At 43.7% G+C, this 15,847-nt stretch overlaps 1 protein-coding gene across 1 annotated transcript in view; it reads left to right on the forward strand.

Moving 5' to 3' along the window:
• Positions 1-239: 239 nt before the first annotated feature.
• The window catches only part of LOC149525610 (uncharacterized), a 46,378-nt gene continuing 30,770 nt past the window's right edge, over positions 240-15,847 (forward strand). The window contains exon 1 of the mRNA XM_089776175.1: positions 240-472. Within this exon, the coding sequence (XP_089632301.1) occupies positions 346-472 (127 nt within the window). The 5' untranslated portion in view covers positions 240-345. The remainder of the gene's footprint in view (positions 473-15,847) is intronic.

The following is a 15,847-nucleotide window of genomic DNA, read 5'->3' on the forward strand; positions in this document are numbered from 1 at the left end:
GAATTGCAAAATACTGGTGATGCCTACACTGCAGAGTTTTTTCAGAAAAATGCTATCTTTCGATAAAGCCAATCACTTTTTCGATGTGCCTTTGCTGTGTAGACGCTCTCTTTGAGAAGAAGTTTTTTCTGAAGATCTCTTCCAGAAAAGCTTCTTCCGAAAGAAGCCTGCAGTCTAGATATAGCCTTTTAGTGAGTTGCTGTTGGCTTAATCCTTTTAATAGCAAGGTGGTGGCTTTTTCTGCACACATGGAGGGTTGGTGGCTTCTCACTCTTATCTTTTTTTCCCCAGCACAATCATCCCCATCAGAGATCTTCCTTACTATGCCCCAGGTTCACAGCTCACATGAATTTTTCACCTGGAATTCTTGAGTCTACTCAAATGCACAGCACCAAATTCCAAGGCCTTCCAGTCAAACAGAGTCAACACAAGAACATTTTCCCAACTCAGAGAAACACCTGGAGAGATTCAGGTAAAATAGTTGTGCTTTAAATAATGGTCTGATAAAACATCTCCACTGTTAGCAATACAAATGTGAACCTCTGTTGTCATCTCAGTTTGTTTCCAAGAGGATGATGGGGAATGTAGGAGAGACCATCATGATGTGTTAGTACTTCGTGCATTCTTTTGTATTGCAGAACCAAACAGAGTATAAACTTTAAAGTACTTTCACTTAGAAAATATTTTATTGCAGGCCAACAGTATACCTGAGTAGTGCACTATTTGATATAACCACACTTTTTGTCATTTAATTCTGGGACTGTATATGGTGGCATTACAATCCATTGGTATACTATTTCAATAATCAAGATTAGTCCTGTGTATTAAAACAAAATCGTAGATTGCATTGTTTCTAAAGGGCAACAATTGTAGATGTATCAAAATTAAAAATTGCTAATTAATTCCACATGCGTTACTTACCATTAAGGGAATTGTTAACGTTATAGTGGTGATTACTATAACCATAATTTGAAATAAATTAATAAATTCTAAGGTCAAAAGGGAAAATTGTGATTATCTGGTTTAACCTCCTGCATAGTCCATTAACTTTCACCCAACAACTCCTGAATCAAATTGTTCACTTGTGGTTGAACTAAAACATAACTTTTAGAAAAACACCAAGTTATTATTTAAATATTTCAAGTGATGGAGAAACTCTCCTTGGTAATCTGTTCCTTCAGTTAAACCACTCTGTTACAAATCTGTGCCATATTTCCAGTTTAAATTTGTCTAACTTCAGATCTCAGCTTGACCCAATCACCAGGTTTTTTTTTCTCCAGATGCACATATCTGCCTTTTGAACTGTTTTTCTTGTACTATAATGTATCAAGACAGTCTGGCAGTAGACTTCTTGATATTTTCTTGGTATGTTTGTATGACTTATCTTTGGCTTGAAGTCTCACTGACTTCTGGATAAACTTAAAAGAAACAACAAATAGTTCTGCAGCACCTTAGGATACGTCTACACTTGCACCCTATTTCGAACTAGGGATGCAAATGTAGGCGACCGAAATTGCTAATGAAGTGGGGATTTAAATAGCCCATGCTTCATTAGCATGATCTCGCTGGCGCATTACTCCGCTCAACAGCTGTTTCAAAAGTGAAAGTTAGCTCCGGGACACGTTTGTTCGAACCAAGGGGTTTGGCTCGAACTAACACATCCCGGCGCTCACTTTCACTTTCAAAACAGCTGTTGAGCGGAGTAATGCGCCGGCGAGATCATGCTAATGAAGCGCGGGATAGTAAAATCCCCACTTCATTAGCTATTTCGGTCACCTACATTTGTATCCCTAGTTCGAACTAGAGTGCAAGTGTAGATGCACCCTTAGAGACTAACAAAAAATGTACCTGGTATCATGAGTATCTGAAGAAGTGGGTTGTGCTCACGAAAGTTCATGATACCATTTACATGGTTTGTTAGCCTCGAAGGTGCTGCAGAGGTGTTTGTTTGTTTGTTTTAAGTTTTTTCAGTTTCAGACTAGTACGGCTACCTCTCTGTGACTTCTGGATGAGTTGCAAGTGCACCAGAAACATGTCATACTGATTTTCATGTATACTGTGTCCTATGTCTTTGAAAGAGCCATGACGGCACCTTGGCCTATAGAACCTACTTAAGAATATTGCCTTGAGTTGTTGGGACTCAGCAGGAGAGGTTGTGTAACCTTTTAGCTGTCTCTGAAAAGCAGAAGCTCTTAGTTTGGCTCTTCCCAGTTGTCTAGGGTCAAATGTTTACTCAGCAGGGAATCAGACATTTTCTCTATAGTCTTCAGCTTCAAAGGAGAATTGGTGTGAGGCCAAATGCCAAGTGCTGCGGAAATTCCTCTCTATTTACTAAGGGCTACAGTTTATTTCAAACGAGTGCTAAGAAAGGGCACAGATTCATCATAGGGAGTCTCAATTTAAGAGGCTCACATTTAGGAACTATCTCAAATTCTTTAAGTGGAATCTATTTTAACAGTAAGGTGTCTGGAAAATATATGGAAAAAATGCAAGATTTCTGAATTAAGATTGTTTGATCTGAATATGAAATAACATTTAATTGTTATATTTCCCAGACTGAGTGATTTCTGAGATTTGCCTCGAAAATATTTTGAAGATTACAGACCAAAAATGACATAAGCTTAGCTACTACCGTAATATATATGAAAAATCAAAATATGCCCTCTGTGTTTATAGATCGGTAGCTAACAAGTGTTCCATTGCAGAGTATTAATTGAACATGAGTTAAAACACTCCCATTCTATATATACACGTATCATTCCAAAATAACTGTATATAACCAGGGAAATATACAAATCACTTGTACCAAACGGATGGTTAGGAATGCTTTTGGAAAATATGAGTATATACAATTGTTCTTGTCAATTCTTAGATGAATATGCTTATGCATTTTTTCTGTATTGTGCAAGTCACTTATGTAAGCAGATAAGTGAAATAAAGGTTCAATTACTGTATACTGTTGCTGCTGTTTTTATGCCCTTTCATTATAGGCAGCACAGGTAGCAATGCCTACAGCCAAGTTTGCCTAACACTTCCCACTGTAAGCAATTGAAAGCAGGTTTTTATAACATTGCCAAACTTTAACCATTTAGACTGAAATGTTTAATGTTGGGTGTCTGCCTCAGGCCATTTTGTTTGTTTTGTTTCTGAAATTTGGGTTCAAAGGATTAATCTGTGTCTGAAAAAGATGCTAAGAAAAAATATGTTTTGCCCATGTTAAAAACAAATTATTGTAACAGGAGTTTAAAACTTGGTAATGGTGGGGAGGGTTGCCCTGGGCTCAAGGATGTGCCTTTTGTCATCTTTGTGAAAAACGCACCCACATTGGCATTTACAGACATCTGAAAAATCTCAGTTCACATGTGCTCAGAGGAGACTTGTTGGATTTTGTCCTCTAAATTCTCTCTGCATCGAGCATGGCCCATCCACTTACAGCTCTTACACGTGGCCAGATTATACCAGGGTTGCCAACTCTGAGATGCACTGCTTGTCCCCACCAGCCCGACCCTTCCTTCCCCTTCTGCCTTCCCCTCCCTGCCATGCAGGCAGCAGTGCAGTGTGGGGACTGTAGGCAGCTCAAGTCCTCTTTTCCTCTTATCTTCTAATTACCCCTCTACCACACCCACTCCCAAGAACCTGGCTCCTGCCACTCCAGTCTCTATTGCCAATACCATGCTGCTGGTGAACCTTGATCCATCCAGTTCCTGGTCCCCATGTTGGGAGGAGCCACTGCCGGCTTCAGTAGATTGTAGACTTAGAGCAGGACCTAGGTGCTGGACTGGTTATGCTCTGCTCCCAACCGTACAATGTGCACTCACTCTTAATTACAAGATCTCTGCTTGGCTGCCCAGCTTACAGTGGGGATGTTGGTGCCTTGAAAAAAACCTGGCACATTTTCACAATTAACTGGCAAGGCACCACTACAAGGCACAACAGCTGGGTGGCAATCCTAGATTTTATATGCACCATCCCTACAGAATGACTGAACAGGATCCAGCCCAAAACTGGGGGTAGAGGAGGGCTAAGCTCTGCTCTGTAAGGGTTTGTCTACACTACCACCCTAGTTCGAACTAGGGTGGTTAATGTAGGCAACCGGAGTTGCAAATGAAGCCCGGGATTTGAATTTCCCGGGCTTCATTTGCATGTTGCCGGGCGCCGCCTTTTTTAAATCCCCGCTAGTTCAGACTCCATGCCCGCGGCTACACGCGGCACGAACTAGGTAGTGGGGATTAGGCTTCCTATTCCGAACTATCTGTACTCCTTATGTATTTTTAATATTGACATCATGTTTGTTTTCCTTTATGAAGCAGCATTGTGGATATCTACAACAGAAATTGATAAGCTCAACTCATTCCAAAATAAATGCCCACAGAAGTGTTTCAGAGTCCCATTAGTGTTTTTTGAAATATCAGAAATTCTGCATAGAGCAAAACTATCTAAGGGTATGTCTAGACTACATGGCTCCATCGACGGAGCCATGTAAAATAGTTTACCTGGCATAGTCAAAGAAGCTGGGATTTAAATAATTCCCACTTCATTAAAATAAAAATGGCCACCGCACTGTGCCAATGATCAGCTGATCCGGCACAGCGCGGCAGTCTAGATGTGGCGTGGTCGACAAGGGAAGCTGCTCCGGTATGCCTCGTGAAACAAGGTTTATCGGAGCGGTCGACAAAGACTTCCCTTGTCAACCATGCTGCGTCTCGAGTGCCGCGCTGTGCCGGATCAGCTGATCATAGGCACAGCACGGTGTAGCCAGACAGCCCCCCCCCATATCATCCATTTTATTTGCCTCTCTGAAGCATACAGGACAGAGAAGGAGCAATAAAATCAGCATAGTCTATGCTGGCTCATATGATCCTGAGAAGCTGAAAACATAGATATGAGGAGAGAACGATTAAGGCAATAAGCTGGCCTCGAGGCTGCGAGAAGTACCCGGCTGGCACCCATGTTGATACGAACACACAGTCCCTGGAAGAGGAATTTCCCACTGAGAAAAGAATGCCCAGTACTTCCAATTTAGTTATCTCTCTTACAAGTGTAAATTAAGTTCACAACTCCCTTGTAAGAACTGGTCTCACAAAAGACAGACCAGCACCATTTGGCATCACAGATAAGAAAGAGAAATATGTGACCCCATGGGTATAAAGGTGGATACAGCAGCACACTCACTTTTGAGTGTCAATCTACCCTCTACCTGCTGGTCGGGTTAGGTGTTTGACCTCCCGAGGTTCTATGGGGACGTCCACTTCGTATTTTCGTCTTTCCTAGGAATTGAGGGACCGGCCCTGGCCTGACACGCTGGAGTCGAGAGGCACAGAAGGGGGTAAAAATTGTACCTGGATGTGGTCCTCTGTCTTAAGTGTACACAGACTAAGAGCTCTTTAAAGGTTAAGCTGTTACTTGGTACTATTATTTCTGTTTTTCCTATCTTTATCTTCTTTGTAACCATTTTTAAGATCTATATTTTGCTAGCAGTTAAGAAATAGAACAATAGCCATTGCAACCATATGATTTATAAGCTTCCTCAATAAACCTGTAACTGTTTAAGCTTTAACCTGACTCCTTCAGTTGCTGTAACAGACCCAGGCACAATTTAAAAGAACTTCAGCCGGTCTTAAGGGACAGATATAGGGAGAGCTTGGGCGTTTGGATTTGTGTCACTCCCAGGTGGCAGATACATTGGGGCACTTCTCAGCCTCCCCCAGGCTGCCCGCTGCGAAGGAATCACAGATTCTAGCAGCTAAAATCTGAAGTGTAATAAGCTCTCCCTGCAAACTTATTGGGGCGCTCGTCAACCTCCTCCAGGTTGCCCGCTGCAAGGGACCCTGGACTCAGCAGTTGAAGTCTCGGGTATATAGCATACACACACACACCACTCACTGCCCTGACTGTCGGCTGACACACGGTGGCCATTTTTATTTTAATGAAGCGGGGATTATTTAAATCCCCGCTTCTTTGGCTATGCTGAGTAAACTATTTTGCATGGCTCCATCGATGGAGCCATGTAGTCTAGACGTACCCTAAAGCATCAAATATGGTAAGGAGACAATGATGCATGCATGTATTTAGGATACACTTTAAGAATGCCACCAACATAACTTTCATGGAAAGTGATAGCATGGATACTGCCTGAAAAGAAAGAGAGAGGGCAACCTAGTGAAATGCTGAACAACACAGAAAGAAGCCAAGTTCATCAACCTGAACAGACCAGCATAAGGTGGAAATAAATGGTGAAAATTGGTGAACAGCATAACCATCTGTGGATACAGGAAGATAAAGAAAAGAAAGAAAATATTAATATGTGTGTGTGTGCCTGTGCATGTATGTGTGGGTGTTTTGACATGAAATACTTCACTACATCAGTGCATTCTAGAGTTCATGCATTCATTCAGTTTGCTGTCAACTGGTGGAATTAAAAATCATACGTTTCTATTTCATATTCCAAGTCTAGGTAGCATAACATTCAGGCAAATTCTTATGATGGTATATTTTGATAAAAGTAGCAATAAGATGAAAGATAAGAAGAAAATAAAGGGAGGTGGGAGGTGAGTAAATCAGTGGAGGATCATAAAGTCTAGCTGGAAGGTTTTATATAAGATTCTGAAGTTAGAGGTGGAGTTAGTTGATTGCTATGGAGAATGCAGCAAAGTGTTCGCACTGTAAGACACTAATGAGGAAATGATCTGCCCATTTTTGAATATAGCTTGCTGGATGTGGCATGCATATTTCTCAATCCCTGGTAAAAGGAGTGTGGAGGGAGCGGAAAGAGGTTCCTGGACACACATCTGTGACTCAGGCAAAGGCAGATCCTATGCTTTGTTGTTTATGGAATAGTTGATTCTACTGGGTTCTGAATCAGATTAGATTTAGCCACAAAGAGCCAGGGAAACTTGCTGTCTCACTCAGTTTTGGTTTAACAAGAGAGTGCCCAGCCCCCTCTACAGCTAAGCATTTAAGCACATAAAAAGGTAAGCACATGCTTTACTGTATTGCTGAACAAAGTTGGATGTAAGTTTGTGCTATGCCATAAGGCCTGAAACATTTCTGTGTCCTTGAAGTCAGAAGCCTTTTGGTTGGTCAGAAAGAAGTCTGCAGTGTTGCTTTTAGTGGAAGATGCTGTTTTTCCAAAATAATGTTTTGAGTTAGTTATCCCAGATAATTATTTTTGACTGCTTTTTGGAGGCATCAATAGGCTGATTTACAGTCCACCCACAAAGCAGCACAATTGCTTTTCATGACCTGGTAGAGAGATCCTTTTATTATTTGGTAGTAGCTTGGTTTATTTGGGGGAACGATGCAAATACAAACATGAGACTTAACTCTCAGAAAAATTCAGGCAGCATCCATCAGGAAGTCCCCATGCTGCTATACACATATAAATGCTCCCTCTTTTGTTCTTGCAGGATTCCAAAGAATAAAACCAAAGCACAAAGCAGAGGAGGCAACCACTGAGTGAATGCAACAGTGTTTCCTTAATCCATGTGGATCAAAAACATGAACGTTTTGATTCTGTAAAGAATCTTCCTCAGCATGCTGGATTAATCACATGGATTAATAAAACACTGTTGCATTCACTCAGTGATGCCTCCTCTGCTTTGTATTTTCTTTTTTTTATTCTTTGGAACCCTGCAGGAATCCCCCCCCCCCAAAAAAGAAGAGAGAATTTATAAGAGTAGGTCTTTAATAAAACTCCTCCTGCATAAGGTATGTTTCCTTCATTTTTTTATGCATCCCAGTATGCATTTTGAATTTTTCTGTGTGCTAAACCCGTGGTTTTTTTAAGATTTGCCGTGGTCACCTTGAGCTGCAAAATCTATTTGCGATTAATTTTTCCTTGCTCCTGTTTTAAGAGAGGAATGCAATTAAAATCAAACATTAGGACTCTCATAATTTAAACTTCATGTTCTAGTGCAAAAACTTGATGTCATTTCAATCAATTGCTAAAGAGTGGAGGTTATTGTTAGGGGTCATTCCAGAGAACTGTTCAACTCTACAGGTTACACCTCCCTAAATCGAGGCACTCTGGTCCGGCAACTGGTCCCAAGCCAGAGAGCCCCAGTGGCTGGGAATCAGGTAGCAGCCCAGCGGGGAGCTTGGCTGCACGAGCAGCGGGTCTGGCAGAGTGGCTGCATGAACTGGGAAATCAGGGCCACATGGCAGCCTGGCAGGGAGCAGGAGCCACGCATGCTAGGGAGCTGGAGCCGAAGCTGGGGTCATGCGGCAACCTGGTAGGGGAGCTGGATCCAGGGCCATGACAGTGTGGCAGGGAGACCAGGCTGTGGCAGCTGGGGCTGTTAGCAGGGTGACCAGCCAGAGCTGACAGCGGAGCCAGCAGCAGACTAGAAAGCTGGCAGCAGGGGACCTCTCCTGGTTCAGCAAATTCAGCTGTTGTGACTTTGGGACAGGTCAGAGGATTTTTATCCTCCCAGGCAATCAGACTGAATTTTGGGGGTGAAGCTGTCAAGCAACTTAGGTCTCAAACATGGGCTCAAGTATCAACCTTGGGGAAACCCACACATTGTGAGATGCCCACTTGCTTCTCACAACTGGAATGTGATACTGTCATGGCTACCAACATTGCCAGGTGTTTGCTCACTGAACAAGATGGTTTCCTCCCATAGTTTCACCCCAGAAGCAGTCTTGAGTGGGCATGATGGAAGGACTTCAGCTATCCTTCAAAACATCATCTGATCAGTCCCAAAGCTGAAGGAGTTCACACCCTGCTGGATAAACTGTAATGGCTGGGGGTATGTCTACACTACCCCGCTAGTTCGAACTAGCGGGGTAATGTATGCATACCGCACTTGCTAATGAAGCCCGGGATTTGAATTTCCCGGGCTTCATTAGCATAAGCGGGGAGCCGCCATTTTTAAATCCCCGCTGCTTCGAACCCCGTGTAGCGCGGCTACACGGGGCTCGAACTAGGTAGTTCGGACTAGGGTCCTATTCCGAACTACCGTTACTCCTCGTGAAACGAGGAGTACCGGTAGTTCGGAATAGGCACCCTAGTCCGAACTACCTAGTTCGAGCCCCGTGTAGCCGCGCTACACGGGGTTCGAAGCAGCGGGGATTTAAAAATGGCGGCTCCCCGCTTATGCTAATGAAGCCCGGGAAATTCAAATCCCGGGCTTCATTAGCAAGTGCGGTATGCATACATTACCCTCCTAGTTCGAACTAGGAGGGTAGTGTAGACATACCCTGGTACAGGATCCATTCCAACCTGGTGGGTATGTCCATTAATTTTTTGGACAGAAGTGCTCTTGGTTATGCCCAGGATGTAAGGGGTTAAGTATTGTGATGAATACTGGGGCGTATACTGCCTTTCTGCTTCCTGCTTGTTTAGTTTTTCTTTTGTTTTTCCTGATTCTTTCTCCCTAAACTCAGTGTTCCTGTTCCTCTTTAAGGCTCGGTGTGTGTGCATAGCGCTGGGTGTGGTGCAGCTACTCCGGGTGTGGTATAGCTACTCCCGGTCAGGTACGACATATGTTTGGACTGTTGTTGTGTTCTGTTCAGACTGTTGTCGAATCTTATAGTTTTAAACCCAATTCGATGGATTTTTGGAGCTTCATAAGAACATAAGAGCATAAGAATGGCCGTACTGGGTCAGACCAAAGGTCCATCTAGTCCAGTAGCCTGTCTGCCGACAGTGGCCAGCGCCAGGTGTCTCAGAGGGGGTGGACCGAAGACAATGATCAAGCGATTTGTCTCATGCCATCCATCTCTAGCCTCTGACAAACAGAGGCCAGGGACACCATTTCTATCCCCTGGCTAATAGCTTTTTATGGACCTAACCTCCATGAAATTATCTAGCTTCTCTGTTAAACTCTGTTATAGTTCTAGCCTTCACAGCCTCCTCTGGCAAGGAGTTCCACAGGTTGACTATGCGCTGTGTGAAGAAGAACTTTCTTTTAGTAGTTTTCAATCTGCTACCCATTCATTTCATTTGGTGTCATCTAGTTCTTCTATTATGGGAACTAATAAATAACTTTTCTTTATTCAGCCTCTCCACACCACTCATGATTTTATAGACCTCTATCATATTCCCCCTCAGTCTCCTCTTTTCTAAACTGAAAAGTCCCAGTCACTTTAGCCTCTCTTCATATGGGAAGAGATGATGATTTTTGGGAGTTTGGGGATGCTAATATTGGCAGGGTTCAGGGTTATTATATGTGTTGATTGATAACCTGTGTGTCCGGCTTCAAGACTGAGTTTTTTTAATGTGTTTTTGGATTGCCATTTTCGTGTATCAGAATGTACTGGTATGGCAACAAGTGCTCCTTTGCTGCTGCCAATGCTGCCTGCACATCTTTTATCATGGTCTGTGTTTGTTTGCATCTTACAGCACTGATAACAAAACGTAACTTTTTTAAAGGCCAACTCAGCATTGCATGGGAGTAGGGTGGCAGGGATAATAAGAACTTAGTGCAATATTTTCTCCCGCCATTGACAGATACAGCAATTAAGCGCCAGCGAGCACTGAAAATAATGTTAAACAGTCATTTGACCCTAATAGCGTGAACTAACACCGTGGCAGTGTTTTTTTAAAAAAAAATAAACACAAAGAGAAAAGTAATTTTGAAAGAGGGGCCACCCCCATTTGTATGATAGACATATGCAAGCCCCGCACAGATTCAGTTCTATTGACTAAAACCACAGCTATTTCACTCTGGGGTTTCTCTGGCAATGTGCTATGTTTCACAATGTAGAAAATAGGCAGTAGGAAGTGGGAATTACCAAGAGAAAGAGGAGATCATCAGGGCCCTGATTCAGGCACGTATGTAAGACTGTGCATAAATCCATTCATTTTCAGGAAAGCACTTCAGCGGCATTTACACACGCTTAAGCACTTTTCCTGTAAGGGGATGCTTTCCAGGGCCTCCCTTCATTCCTACTTATGACCTATACCTGGACGTGAAAGGGTGTCTTTGCAGGTGAAAAGTGAGGACTGAGGTAGCTATGTGGGTTCCATGGAGTCCTACAATGTTGCCTAATGCTACCTGGGTTTTTAATAAGGAAGCGTGGCATGTTGTATTTGCAATTCTCAGTGTGTGATGCTGTATCTTGGTTGGGGCTGGCTGCACCGCCAATCGAAGAGGAGGGCAGCTGTAATTTCCTCCATTTCATGCAAATTAGCTTCAGCCATAAAGGTCCTGGCAGTGTGCCAGTGTGGCCCTCTTTGGCTAAATTTTGATTCTTCTGGGTTAAAGTATTTACCCTTTTGCTTCAAAGACCTTTATTAATCGAAATGTTTTCAGCATTTTATGGACAAATATTTTTAAAATGTCTCTTGAAGGGATTTTTTTAAAATATATTATGATAAACCATTGGTAGTGCTGAAGTTAAAGGAACAGTGAACAAGTAAAGAAAATAATGGAATCCATTCTTGTTCCTACTGAAACATTACTATAAATGCTACTTCACAAATGCCATTAAAATGCGTGTCAGGAATTTTCCTTGGCCGTCTATATGCCTTCTTTTAAGATCATTCAACTACATAATGACTTGTAAAGATATTCTTTTTGAAGTGGAAAAACTTTTTCACAGGCTAGCTGAAAAAAAAAGATATTCATGGATTTTCAATGCAAGATTTTAGGAACATCTTAATTTCATTGCTCTGGGATTTTTTCCCCAAAATAGTTAAATTTAACTATGGTTTTGTGTTTCTCTTATCTTTTATTTAATAAGAATGATTTTAATTTTAACAACACTAAAATCAATTGGCAAGAAAATTATAGACCTGCATTCTTTCATTTTGCATTTTATTCTGGGAACTTAACAATTTTTGTTTTCAAAATCACATTTGAGAATATTTTTCTCTCTAAAACTAAAAAAGCTATTTATTTGCATTCATTTCTCTCTGAGTACATTCACAGATTACAAAAACCCTTTTGAAATCAGTATTTGAAGTCTGGTTCTGCCTTCAAAAGTGACTGTGGAAATGGGATTTGGGGGTTCCAAGTTCTCTGTGTTGCAATGATTTCCATATCTAATTTGTTTAATCTGCAAACAAAAAGAGGGTTTTTTTCTAGTTATGAGCCCCACAAATTCTCTTTGGCTTCAAGTCAAGATGTATATTCCCCATACTGAATATCATCACCAGCAGTAGAAGTTAAGCAAACTCAATTTGGTCCTTAGCTCAGCTTGTGCAAACACATTGCCTTCAGATTATGTTCTCAGATAATATGTCCACATATTATTTTGATGGCTAATGGGGTTGCACAGACACTATCAAAGCTCCAATCTTTGAAGACATAGGTAATGCTGGAATGACTGACTTTTGCCTATAGAACCTTTATGACTGCAACTGCGACTGCGACACAAGATAAAAAGGTCTCAGACTGACGGTCACAACCTAGAGTTCATCATTGTCATCATCATCATCATGGCAAATCCCAGAGAGATCTTTGAAAATAGAGTGCCACCTGGATTGGCTTAATCTCCAAGTAGGCCCTGAAGATAGTCTGGCTGGATATTCAGTTCGTGTCCATTTCTGGTGACTTTATCATACCACTTATACCTTTGGCAACCATGTAATTACTGGGCATGTAGTAGCATTCCTTGGTAAATACTCTCTATAATTTGTAATTGAAACAATATATCAATTGCAATTTAATATTCTCTTGTTGTTTTGGTTTGAGACAAAAAAATGCTGATATATCATTGATCTATCTCTATATATAGGTTTTAGAGTCCGTCTGTCTCTGAGTCCATCTGTCTGTGCATCTGTGAGTCAGTTTGTTCAAGAACTCCTCCTAAACTGTAAAACCTCTGATGCTAACTTAAACCAAGGTCAGGGGGTGGCTGTGCCTGGAAAATGGGAAGTGCCGGGATTGGGACACTTTTCGATAATATGGAAAAGGAGGGGGCAGAGAGGTGAGGGACACAAAAGGGAGGAGCACAGAGAAGAGGGACACAATCCTGAAAGTGGCCACCATGGGCAGCTGCAGCACAAAGAGAATGGTTATCAGGTCTGGGGCTCTGCCAGATTGCCTGCCACCAGATCACATAAGGAGCCTCCCTGCCCCAAACCCAGAGCCTGCCCTCCCCCCCCTCCCCGGAGAATCTGCAGGCTATGGAGCGTGGGCTGCTCGAGGAGTGGACAATTCCTGGAGCCTTACTCCCTCTCCCCTCCCAGACAGCTTGCAGGATGTGGATGGGACCTTCTGGAGAAGGGAGAAGCCCCTAGAGCCTTGCCCCCCTCAACAGCCAGCAGGCCACAGGAAGGCACTGGGGGGGGGGGGGAATGGGAGAAGGGAAGCCCCTAGAGCCTGGCCCACCCTGACAGCCTGCAGGACATGGGGGCAGCCCCTGGAGCCTCACCCCCCTCCCAGACAACCTACAAGTTGCAGAGGGGCTGCTGGAGGCTGGAGATAGCTCTCAGCCCCTCTGGAGAAGCCACTGGCTGATGAGCACTGCTATGGCCCCCTGGGAGGAGCCACTGCTGGAGCCCCACACCTTCCAACCTCCTGTCCTGAGCCCCGTGCTCTGAGTCCTGCACCTCCCACCTAACTTGACTTTTTCACCCCCACTTCTTTCCCTCTGAGCCCCCCATCTTCTTCTCCCTTCTCTGAGGCCCCCCCGCCTTGAGCCCACCCCATACCTCCCAGCCCTCTGCACTAAGCCACTCACCCCCACCTCTCCTTACCCCCGAACCTTCACTCCAACCTTCATTTTCCTTCATTTGTAAAAAAATACAATCATTGAAATAAAGCATGCCCATTTTTCATTTATTCTCCCACCCCCCAAAAAACCCCCAAACAACCTTCAGTTAAACACCTGAGCAATGCTGGGTAAATCTGCTAGTTATTTTATATATTTATATCACATCTCCTCTTATTAGTTTCCTTTTTAAATTAAACAATACCAATCTTCAGTCTGTTCAGACAAGAGTGTTTTGAGGCTCTTTATTACTCTTGTTGCCCTTCTCTGAATCCCTTCTAATTTAACAATATCATGTTTGTGATGGCATGACCAGTTCTGAAAACAGGAGTGGAACCAGATAGGGTGAAGCTCTGTCTTATGCTTCTTTGGTGGTCAATTTTCCATACAGATATTTATTCTGATCTTTACAAAGTGATATAATATTGTAAATATTTTTGTAAGAGTAGCTTATTGTGCTTCACAAAATATTTCAGTTTTGAACCTCTGAAGTTGTTCTCCTTCAAGATTTCTTAGTTGGTCAGGATTTTGTTTTCTTCCATAAAAATGGGCAGATGGTATGATCTGTTATTTTATTAGTGTTTTGTGTTTGTGACATGTCTTTTCCAAGAAAGGGAAGAGCAGAATCCAGGAGCTTGTTTGCAATGCTAAAATATCTATTATGGGCAGTCGTGATTAAACAATATGGGTATGTCTACACTACAGCACTAATTCGAACTAACTTAATTTGAATTAGTTAATTCGAACTAAGCTAATTCGAACTAGTGCATCTAGACCTAAAAACTAGTTCGAATTAGCATTTTGCTAATTGAGTGGACCCTGAACCGGGGTTAAGGATGGCCGGAAGCAGTGCCGGCAGGGCATCAGATTAGGACTTAGAGCGTGGAGCTGCTGTCTCAGGCTAGCCGAGGGCTGTGCTTAAAGGGACCTGACCCCCACCCCAGACAGACAGTTCTCAGGGGTTCCCCGCTTGCAAAGCAGTCCTAGCTTGGAGTGCCCTGAGTGCCCACACTCGGCACATCACAGCACTCGGCCATCAGCCCAGCTGCACTTGCTGCAGGCTGCCATCCGGAGGGGCGGGGGGGGGTCAATCAAGGGGCTTCAGGAGAGCTTCCACCCCGAGGAGCCCGCAGAGCCAGCCCAGTCTTCCCCATCGGGGGCTCGTACCCCATTCCTCCCTCACCTCCTTCCACTTACCCCTCCCCTTCCTGATGTACAAAATAAAGGACACGTGTGTTCAAAAATAGAAACTCTCTTTATTGAACAAAACTCCGGGAGACTGGGAAAAGGAGGTGGGAGAGGGGAAGAGAGAGGGTGGGAGAGGAGAGGGCAACTAAAATGATCAGGGGTTTGGAACAGGTCCCATATGAAGAGAGGCTACAGAGACTGGGACTTTTCAGCTTATAAAAGAGGAGACTGAGGGGGGATATGATAGAGGTCTATAAAAGCATGAGTGGTGTGGAGAGGATGCATAAAGAAAAGTTCTTCATTAATTCCCATAATAGAGGGACTAGAGGACACCAAATGAAATGAATAGGTAGCAGGCTTCAAACTAACAACAGAAAGTTCTTCTTTACAAAGCAAATAGTCAACCTGTGGAACTCCTTGCTGCAGGAGACTGTGAAGGCTAGAACTATAACAGAGTTTAAAGAGAAGTGAGATAAATTCATGGAGGTTGGGTCCATGGAGTGGTATTAGCCAGGGGGTAGAAATGGTGTCCCTGGCCTCTGTTTGTGGAAGGCTGGAGATGGATGGCACGAGACCAAATGGCTTGGTCATTGTCTTCGGTCCATCCCCTCCAGGGTACCTAGTGTTGGCCGCTGTCGGCAGACAGGCTACTGGGCTAGATGGACCTTTGGTCTGACCCAGTACGGCCATTCTAAGCTCAGGGCTCAGAGTCGGGGGTCTCCGTGGACCACCTTGATTTTCATGCAAACCTGCTCTTGGGTGGCCAGGCTGGCAGCTATCCTGCCCTACACAGCCACTTTCCTGTGCCTAGTGCGGAGGTCGTGGATGAGATTCACGATGTCTGCACTAGACCAGGCGGACGCCCGCCTCTTGCGGACCTGGGCAGGCTCCCGGGAGCCGCCAGCCTGGTCCCGGGAAGAGGCGGAGGGCTGGGTGGCAGCGGGTGGCTGGCTCGAGCTGTGCCAGGTGCAGGGTCTGCTGGCTGGGTGCTGGCAGG

The sequence above is a fragment of the Pelodiscus sinensis genome, chromosome 1 (genome assembly GCF_052426305.1).
Source record: "Pelodiscus sinensis isolate ZL-2025 chromosome 1, ASM5242630v1, whole genome shotgun sequence".
Lineage (NCBI taxonomy): Eukaryota > Metazoa > Chordata > Testudines > Trionychidae > Pelodiscus > Pelodiscus sinensis.